Source organism: Peromyscus maniculatus, chromosome 16 (assembly GCF_049852395.1).
Source record: "Peromyscus maniculatus bairdii isolate BWxNUB_F1_BW_parent chromosome 16, HU_Pman_BW_mat_3.1, whole genome shotgun sequence".
Lineage (NCBI taxonomy): Eukaryota > Metazoa > Chordata > Mammalia > Rodentia > Cricetidae > Peromyscus > Peromyscus maniculatus.
In genome coordinates this window covers 68,086,819-68,097,594 of record NC_134867.1, presented here as the reverse complement: position 1 = coordinate 68,097,594, position 10,776 = coordinate 68,086,819, and the positions used below count along the sequence as shown (strand labels likewise).

The following is a 10,776-nucleotide window of genomic DNA, read 5'->3' as shown; positions in this document are numbered from 1 at the left end:
GGCTGGCTCTCTCTTAGTCCCTTCACTGCCAACATTGTCTGGCAAGGGGCTGGGTCAGCTCTCCTAAGTGTGGCAGCCATCCAGGGGCGGGGCCAGCTCAGTGCTCTGACATTACCATGGCCTCAGGTGGCAGCCCAGACCACTGACATCGCCATGGATTTCAGTGGAAACGTGGGCCACGGACATCAATACAAACCCTGCCTGCAACAGAACCACAGACCTAGACATGTCCCTCAGCAGCAGTCCAGGCCAGGACATCACCATGGCCTCAGGTGGCAGCACAGGCCACTCAAATTAGTTTGGCCCCAGGCTGCTGCTGAAAGGACCAGGCTTCAACAGCTAAGGAATTGAAGGGGGAGCCATGGAGCAGAGTAATCACTCGATTGGCTTTTCTTTCTAAGGGAGTAAAACTTAATTCTGTGGGGCTAGCAAAAAAGGGAAACACACACACACACACACACACACACACACACACACACACACACACGTCAGAATCTCACCTAGGGTGCTGATGAATGGGCAAGCCTTCATCAGGTCAGAGAAACTGAAGAGATGCAGAATAGGTCAACTACTGGACAGACAAACAGACACACCAGGACTTTTCTGAGAGCCAAAGCTTAGTTCTTCATTTTATTCTTCTGTTGCTTCTTCTGCTCTATTCTTTTTCTGTTCTGTTTTTCTACCCTGATGTTTCTCTTCTTCTTCTTTCCTGATGACTTCCTTCTTACTTCTTTATTTTTTTTTTTACAGTTATGTACCCCAGCAAAATATTTCAAGCAATATAAAAATTACAGTGTGGTTACATTCTATTTCTTAACTGAACAATTACAATGAATACAAGTAAAAAAAATGTAATTCCCATTTCCCTTACATGATTAAACATTTTACATATTACAGGTGAGAAACAAAATATCCCCAAGAATCCACATACAGTTAAAGATTTAGCTTCTAGACTTCTCATAGATCAGGAGCCTTTCAGCCATTATCATTTACATGGGCAGTAACTTTTGTAATTGCCAAAAAAAAAAAAAAAAAAAAAAAAAGGTTACTAGTTTCACTTTTTATATTTAGAGTCCTGTCCAATTATCTTAACTAACTATCCAATTCTTTGTTTTTTGGTTACATGAAGTCATTATTTTAAGCTTTGTTTTAGCTCTGATGCACACTGAAACCCATGAACACATTTCCCAATGTTAAAAAGAACTTGAGCTAACTCCTGGGACTCGATTGTTTTCCTCAATCATTAACCCAAACCATAATCTATACGGCTCCTCAAGAGAAACTCCTAAGTCCTGGCTGTGTGACACTTCCTTGGTCCTATTTTCTATCTTCTGCAAACCCTGCTTTACCAAGGGCAGGGAGGGGGACACTATATCCTACCTTTACCTGTATTAATTTTTCCACTAAACTAACCTCTATCATAATCCCTGACTACATTTGTTAAAATCCTTACTCATCAAAGTTCTATTCAAACTAACACTAGTATTGTATAACATCATTACTTCAGTTAAACAGTACAGTTTGAAGAGGAAATTATTTTTATAGTAATCTGTAGCCAGAAGTTTCTCCCATTCTGCCCAGCCCCTCGGTTCAGATGAATCTCTTCCACCCCTGCACCATCCTGCAGCTTCTTATAAAATAATTACTGAGAGGCTTAATATTAATTACAAACTGTATGGCCTATGGCTCAGGCTTCTTGCTAGCTATATCTTTCATCTTAAATTAACCCATTTCTATTCATCTATATGTTGCCATGTGGCCGTGGCATTACTGGTCGGCTGGCATCTTGTTGCTCCTTGGGCGGCGGGCTGGCATTTCTCCTCACGCCATCTCCAGTTTGAATGTACCACCTAATCTTATTCTGTCTTGCCATTGGCCAAACAGCTTTATTTATCAACCAATGGGAGTGACATATATTCACAGCATACAGAAAGATATCCCACAGCAGAGAAAAATGACAGTGGCAAACACGAAAAGACAACAGTAGCAAGAGACACTTTAGAGCCCAAGACCTCGGGGCCTTGCCTATCCAAGATTCACCCACCAGTGCCTTGCATTCTGGTGCATTAAATTTCTGAAGCACAAGTGCCACCTGCTGCTCCTCTGGCATGGCCCCTGGCACCAGGCACCAGCATCACCTCAGGACATCAACATGGTCTCAGGTAGCAGCCCAGACCACAGACATCTGAATGGCTTTTGGTGGCAACATGGGCCATGGACATCAACACAGACCTGGGCTGTGGTAGAGCCACAGATATAGACATGGCCCTTGAGGGTAGCCCTGCCTGACATCACCTCAGGTGATTGCACAGGCTCCTCATATCCACCTGCTCCTCACCACAGCTCCAGTTCCACCTCTCTCCATAGTGCATGAACAGCTCTGCTTGGCTTTATCTCCCCATCTCCCCACCACATATTTATACTCCATCTTTCCTATCTCTCCATCACATATTTTCTCATCATATTGGTGCTGGGATGCCAGTGCAGGTGCTTGGGTGTCTTCTGGACATGCTCTGGGTTGCAGGGCCCTGGGGTAGGTGTTTGGGTTCATAAATTATATATGGGATATAAAAGACTTCCAGTTTCAAAGTTGCAAAAACCTATTGAGCAAAGAAAAGCTTTGCACACTTTTCTAGCAAATCAGGTCGTTGTAAAATGACACACATATGTAATTTTGCTTGTGAATAATGAATAATAAGCCAAAAGAACAATAAGAGGGAGGAAGGCAGGAGAGGGAGGGATGGAGGGAGGGAGAAAATGAAAGAGATTAGCTTTATTGGGAGTAGACATAAATGAGAATATCTTTATTACTACAAAGTCAATTTACTTTGATTAGTCCTACAGAACTTTAATTCTAAATGTGACTACAAAGTAATTTGAATCAAATAAATGGAATGTGTAACTAGACAACATGAGAAAGAAACTGAAGATTGAGTCCGGCAAAGAATTGGTTTCTCAGGCTTGAAGGGAAAATAAGGTTGCAGACTTAGATTCAAAGCTTTCTGTTTTGCTGTATGTATTGTGAGGAAGAGAAAAACATTCTGTTCTGAAATTTTGAAAATTAAATTCATGAAATAAATCAAAGAGAAGTGATTCACAGGAAAACAATCATTATCATTGTGAGCATAGCTGACAATATGAAGCTTGAAGAAGGACATTGAAAGTTGGATAGTACAAGTTTTGTGAGAGAGAAGGAAGAGGATGTGTGGAGAATAAAGGTTGTCTGATTATGAAGAAGAAAAGTCTCTGATAAATAAAAACTATCCAGAGCAGACTGCCAACTGGGGCTTGTTGGTATAATTCTGACATGCTCTTTTCTAACTGGGTATATAGTTTATGATTTTTTATTCTTTATTCAGGGCCATTTGTTCTAGGCCCTGTTAATCCTACTGTCAACATATGTGATACTTGCAATGTCTGGGATGAACTAGCACATGTGACAAGACAGTCCACTGAAGCCTTTTTCCAGAGTGCTAGCCATGCCCCCTTGGCTCTTCACAGACAGCTGGTCAACTGGGCAAGGAGATACTGTCCCTGATTAACACGGAGGAATGAAAAAAAGATTCCAAACATGTTGCCAATAAGAATGTGCTAAGTAAAAGGCAACATTAAAGGAGAGTTGCTTTAATTTACTGAACCCTGTGTTTAACAAATGTCATCCTTTATGATAAAAGGAACTATATTTTGACACGATACTTGAAGTCTCCTCTCTTATTTTTTTAATTCATTTGCACTAGTGGTCTTGAGATCCAAGACTTTTTTTAACCAATAGACAAATAGGTAGAGAAAGTAAATGACAGATAGATAATATATAGATGTAGATATAGATACATAGATGATAGATAGATAGATAGATAGATAGATAGATAGATAGATAGATAGATAGATAGATAGATAGATGATAACCCCATTTGACTGATTAACTGAAGGGGTAAAACATTTTGTTCTTTTTAATCTGGAATTTCAATAGATCATCTGTGTTTTCAAATTTTCTCTATGGAAACCAGCTTTGGTACTACTTATTTACATCCAGGTGTCATCAACAAATCACTGATGGAACCTAGTACAATGTCTGGGTAGACACAATAGCTCACCTCAGAATAACTTGTTTCCCATGTAATGTTATGACTAAGTCATAACTCACAGATTAGAGAGGTGTGCTTAAGGTTTTTAAATCACTCAGTCTCCAATAGGGATGAATAAAGGGTCTGGGCTATTGAACTGTGCATTTTTGCTCCAACTGTTTGCACTTGTTAGGATAACTATTTCTCCCTTTATTAAGCCTCATTAGCAGCCACTGATAATGAAAACCAGTGCCCAGCAGAAACAGACCAGAGGAAATTTTCTGAACTCACTTGCATAACACCAATTCATCAGTTCTGAAGATATATGAAGTGTGACTGCAGAGTATTAAGAGTGATTAGGTTTCCACGGTAACAGAACTCTTACATATAAAGAGTAACATCCCCTCAGGAGTCCTCAGGGCGTCTATGTATTCCTATGTGATTGGTCTAGAAGCATTTTTTTATTTCCCCTCTGGGGAGAATATTCCTTTGAACATCTTTAATAGTGGCAGTTTGTCCTTTGAGGAAGGAATTGATATTTGAAAATGGTATAATGTATTCATAGTATACATCTGTTGCTTTTGTCTACTCAGAAGTCTTTTTCCCAATTTCTGGTTGGAGAGACTGCATTTCTTCCATTGTTTCTGCTGTCTTTGAAGGTCCTTGAGGAGGAAATAATTTTTAAATGTCTTGGGAAGTTGCCATTTTACCTCTGGCAACTGAATCCATATTTTTGCCCTCCTCCTTTTCCACTAGGTCTAAGCTGTTTAGATGGCCTTGACTAGACCACTGGTTCTAGAGAGACAGACAAGTAACACAGGTCTGACACAACCATCAACTTAGACCACAGTGGTACTTGGTTCTTTGACTGGAACTAATTGGGGTGACTCATTCGAATGGCTACCATCTTGCTGCAATAGGAAAGAACCATTGTGAAAATGGACCCAGAACTTAAGAAAGTAGATCCTGGAACATGAGCAATAATGCATATATGTGTGTGCATACCTGTGAAAAACCATGTAAGGAGAGATGTCAAATCCTGATTTGTTTTTCTGATAGAAAAAGCCTTTTTGTTGGTTTGCTTTGTTTTCAGAAAGTTGGTGGAAGAAACCATGATTAAATAGGGGGAGGAAGTTGAGGAAAGGAAAAAAAGACAACCAATCTGGAAGTGAGAAATAGATCCCAGGAAGGTGTTTTAGTGTGGGGCCCTATACATACCCACAGCTGTTCCTTGTTCTACCTTCTGGATCTGGAAACAAAATCAGGGTCTTGTACATGCTAGGCAAGTGCTCTACCACTGAGCTAAATCCCAACTGCTTGGTTTATCAGGCCCATGTTAGGTTTCATGGCTCAAAATTTTAGGTACTCTGTAGTTAAGCAGTCTTGCCTGAGAAACTTATCACCAATTCTTATCTTGCTCTTAAACACACACACACACACACACACACACACACACACACACACACACACACACACACCACCCAGAGTGGAATTAACTTGTTTAAAATGAACTCATGGAGCACAATTTATGACAAAATTAAGAACTGCTGCAAATAGCAATCTGGCATTTCCCACTCAAAACCAGCACTCATTAGAAATCAACAGTTTTCAGAGTCAAGTTCTGCTCACTTTCCTAACACCTGCTTCATCCCAGACAAAAATGTGACTAAGGGTTACTTAGATAGAAAGAAGAGTGGTTTACCATAATCTAACAGGGTGGTTAAAAGTAATACTGAACATTGGTGCCAAGTTGCTCTTTTGAGAGGAAAAAACTATCTCTGCCTCTTCTGCTACTTTCTAGCTTCCAGAAAATCCTTCTTTCTGTATTCTTCTCTGAGAGACCAGGGCTACACTGCTTAGTGAAGGATATATTAAGTAATTTTAGGCTAGAATATCAAAGAATGAAGTGCGGTCAGAAGCACGAAGGGAAGGGAAGTGGTAAATAACTTAGAGCCTCCTAGAATTTGCTCAATAGTTCTGCAATGCAGTTCAGGAGCTTGTTGGTTCAGGTGATTCTTGTGTGGATGGTTCACATATTATATATACCTTGGGGCAGAATCTAGATCTGCAAAGGTGTTTGAGAAACACCTAGGAGATTAGGTTAGTCTGTAATGGCATTTCCAGGAATAATTAGGTCATGACAGCTCTGACTTAATTAATGGATTGATGCCTTTGTGGATTTATAATATGATGGTATTGATGGAAGTTCATAGGACATGGACACTGATTGGAGTAGATCTCTAAAAGTGTGTCTTTCAGGGTTGTATTTTGCCATGGCATCTTCCTGTATTCCTCTTTTCTGTTTCTTACCTGTCATAATGTAAACTCACCCCCACCTCCCCGTGTGTGTGTGTGTGTGTGTGTGTGTGTGTGTGTGTGTGTGTGTGTGTGTACACTTTCCCCATTTTAGTTCTGGATTACAGAAGAAAAAAAATGTGTTCAAGGAAAAGATCTACTCCTACATAGGCCAGAAGAGTTGCAAATTTGGGTTTGGGTCCAAGGTCAAGTAGGGCAATGACTCTACTGGTTAGGTAACAGATTTGAGCCAGTGATGACTCGAGAAAGCAAGCAGTAGCTGCCAGCTTTGCTGTAATTAAAACTGTCTGAAGAGATATATACAGATATATATTCTGGTACCTGGACCATGTGTCCAAAAAGTCTGATTCCATCAACCTTGGAATAGTCTGACTATTTAAGATTTTTAAAGCTTTTGGGGTATTTTACATACCTAACCAAAACCAATGGGGAAGAGAAAATGAGTTGTATTACACTGGAACCCTAGATGAAAACAGTATCGGCACACTCTTAGAACATTCACTTTAAGTTTCAGCATAGAAGGCTGGGTTTGAGTTTCTACGATACCACAAAATCAGTAGGTGACAATATTTGGGCTAGTGTTTACCCATGAACATAGTAAGGAAACTGATTGTCTTCTTTTGGGCTTTGACTATAAAGAAAGGCACTGCACAATAAAAATCAGAACTCTAAAACATCTCGACTATAGTCAACTACAACAATTCTTTTGGCTGAAAACATTTTCCCTAAAGAAATAGGAGAGTTATAAACTTCTGGGTTTTTACCATTTGTTTGTGTCCAGACTGAGGTGATCAAGTTCACTATGAAGAACTAAGGGCTTGATTCTTTTCTTTTGCTAGAAATAGTTGCTATTAAGACCAAAACCACACATGAACTGTAGCTTTAGAAAAAGTGGGTAACCAAATTCAGAATATTAGAGGGATAGTGATTTTATTAAATCTGTAATATCCTGATACAGTTGCCCACATTTAGTAAATACTTTGTCTTGTATTTTTATAACAACATGGTATATTTTGATTTTGTAAAAATTAAATTATCTTTGCCCAAACAATACAATTCTTTATTTCAGAATGATGGTAGTTATCTTATAAGTAGGGTCTATGAGCTAGATCTAAGATACACTGGGTCTCTAATGTGAAATTTAAGACTGTGTGCTTTTAAAATTGTGAGTTCCAAACTAAGGGCCAGAGATCCTCTGGGACAATCCATGAATTTCAGGGTGGGGTCTGTACATTTTCTGAAATTGTTATATTTTGCTATGAGCTAGTCTGTGGCTTTTAACTGATTTTCAAGGAGTTCATAATAGCAACCAGCTTCCGGGCTCTACCTCCTTAGAGACTCCTTTACTTTAGTCCCTTTCCACAGTGCAGTACTGAGAACAAGATAAGCAGTATCTGCTTTGTTCCTCACCTATGCTTCTCTGTACCAGTGTCACAGATGTGTCTGTGATGCTCTGTCAGCACAGTGTCTTAGCTGAAGTGGATTTGCTATTAGATGGGGCCAGCCATGGCTATGACCTTTGTTTCTTTTGCTGAAGCTTCTGGTACTATTCCAAGAAAAAGATCAGTTTCCATCATTTTTAGTTCACAGAATTTGTACAGTGTTATAATCATAAAACAGACCATGAGTTTGATGTTGACCCATCCAAGCCCTGTTCTTGTATGTAATCAAATGCCATCTTTTTGAGGTGGACATTGACGAAGGCTGCAAATACAAAAAAGATGTACCACATATAAAGATCACAGTCAACACATAGAAATGTGCTGGATGTGAAATGCTAAACATTTTGTCAAGAAAAAAAAATAGAAATTTTCTTTTACCTAAAAATTTATTCAACAAACAAATAAAAATTCCAATTCCTTCTCTTCTAGATGACATTTAGCCTCATTATGGGCAGTGATGTTATTTTTGTTAAAATAACATTTTAAGATGAAATCTATCTAACATTACATACAATTACCTTCTGAGGATATTGGAATAGAGCAGTTATGTAGCTTAATTTCTTCTTGTCTGAGAAATATGATATGTGATCATTTTGTTATTAAAACTAATTTTACAATGATGAGAACATAATAATTTTCAGGAGTGCTCAAGAATATGCTGACTGTTGTACATTTTTTCAAATAATTTGTACTATTTATTTAATCTTATGTATTTTAAAAGTTATCAGCTAGGTGGTGGTGGCACATCTTTAAAGCACTCAGGAGGCAGAGGCAGGCAGATCTCTGAGTCCAAGGCCAGCCTGGCCTACAGAGTGAGTTCCAGGACAGCCAGGGATACATGTTAGCATGCCACCTTCCCTAGTCCTGCTGCTGTTTTCTTGGAGGCTTCTGTACTGGACCTATGTGTGAAACAAGGCACATGTCAACTAGGCTTTAGATTGGATCAAACCCTGAATAACACTGTCCAAGCAGTTCTATTGTCATTCTTTCATTCTGAAGTTTAACCACTAAGGGCAAGGTTGAAAACAAACATGGAGTAGGAAGTTGGGGTCTGGACCAGTCCTACCTCCCCATTCTATGAACAGAATGAGTAGGGAGCAGTACATCCGTCAGGTAGTGACTATCATGCTAAAGTCTCTGACAACCTCTATCAATGAGATTCCTGATGTGAAAGTCCTCAGGAAACCTGAGACCTGGTCTTGCTAATGATAGCCACACAGAGCCGTGAGGCTCAGCTGGTCATCACTGGGTGAGGAAGGGTCAGGGTCACTATAGATCTGAGTCAGGGCCAAACTCAGGATTTCTTTCTTTTCTTTGTAAAACCGTAGTTCTTGTCCTGCCTTCCTTGCTTCCTCCAGCTGCCCCAGGGCTGTGCGTAGCTCTTGAGATAGAATTCCTGGTGACTCACGCTCCTTCATGATCCAGTCTAGGGCCATGTGGCTGCGCATCTTTTCGTCTAAAGAATATTGGGAATAATAGGAGATGACTTCCTAGAATCAAGAAACAGAGTGTCAATAAACAGAAACAAAGGCACATGTGTGCAAGGCCTGTCATACTTCCCCAGTCATGTGGCCTTCAAACAACTCTAGCTTTCAAAATCTAAAACCAAATCCAATTAACATACTTCTGAAAAGTAAGTGATGGACTAATCTAGTCCTGCAAAACCTGTCATTCCAGGCTGAGTCAAAACATAGCACTAGGAATGACAATAATGTTCACAAAAATCTATTTCTGTAACAATGCATAAAGATGTCTTCATTTATTCACTGGATCCTTGGGCCAGTGCCATTGCCTTTGACAAGACAGAAAGAGGAAAGGAGCCACACAGACAAGTTGAGGTAGAATGAGATTTGGACATGCCTATTACAGGAAAGAGGAAGCATTCAGTCAAGGAGGCTTTAGAACAAGACTTTGAAATCCACAACTCTACTTCCTAGCTGGTATGCTTGTTGTTGGAACAGAGTCCAAGGGTAGAGTCATGTGAGGAGAATCTTGAGTGCTTGTGAGAGAACTTCAAGAACACAAAACAAGAGTCTTGTGACCTCAGTTTCTTCAAAAACACAAAATTATTCTTGGAATGTGTTTTCATGTTCCTCCCAGGTGTAGTGGTTAGGAGTGAGTTTACTTCAGATTATTCATTACAACTGGCTATTGCCTTTATGGAAAAAATATTTTTTTGCCACGTGTAGCTTGTCCACCACATGCACCTTGCCCTTGTGATTGTACACTTTACTCATGTGACTCCTCAACCCTCAGAGTATAAATTGGCTGATGCTCCAAATAAAGTGACTATTGCATGCGACTTTATTATACCTCATCTTCGGCTCCATTCTCTCCAGTCCCTCTGCCTTTAGAGCAGTTAACACTTCGTTAGCTTAAGGAAGACAAATGTCCAAATGGCTCACAATAAGCACAGAAAGAACTTCAAAAATGTATTGTAGAATTGAGGCATTATCATTATTAGTACTACAATGACACCTTTCTGTAACATTTTTTTACTTTTGGAAACAATTAAAAATTAACTCCTCCTTTTATTTCTTCTGTGAAAAAGTATCAATCCATCATGCTGTCGTATATATGTTTGATCATGGGGAATGGATGCATTGCTTATTTTTATTTTCAGGAACATATGGTATTTATTTATGACCTTAACAAATTAAAAACAATCATGGAAAAGTGTTTATAACTAACCCAACATATTTCAAAGGACTTTCATAAAATCAAAGGAAAGGAAAAAAATAGCAAAGCCATTGTCAGCTACTCATTTCTTTTCCATTTTTGACATTTTGAAAGCCAGACTTTCTAAGCAAAGATCAACTAGAAATTACTGGGTCTGCAGTGTCTCCCTCCACCCTCATCTTGCCTACTACAGAGTCTTAGCTCTTCATACAAATTCTTAGTAGGAAATTCTCAAAAATAAACTATTGTCCTTCAAGTTCTAACGATGGGTAAAG

The 10,776-nt window shown here is 39.3% G+C and overlaps 1 protein-coding gene across 1 annotated transcript in view; it reads right to left on the bottom strand.

The window, feature by feature from the left end:
• Positions 1-8,189: 8,189 nt before the first annotated feature.
• Lix1 (limb and CNS expressed 1) overlaps positions 8,190-10,776 on the bottom strand; it is a 49,608-nt gene continuing 47,021 nt past the window's right edge. The window contains exon 6 of the mRNA XM_006975935.3: positions 8,190-9,312. Within this exon, the coding sequence (XP_006975997.1) occupies positions 9,025-9,312 (288 nt within the window). The 3' untranslated portion in view covers positions 8,190-9,024. The remainder of the gene's footprint in view (positions 9,313-10,776) is intronic.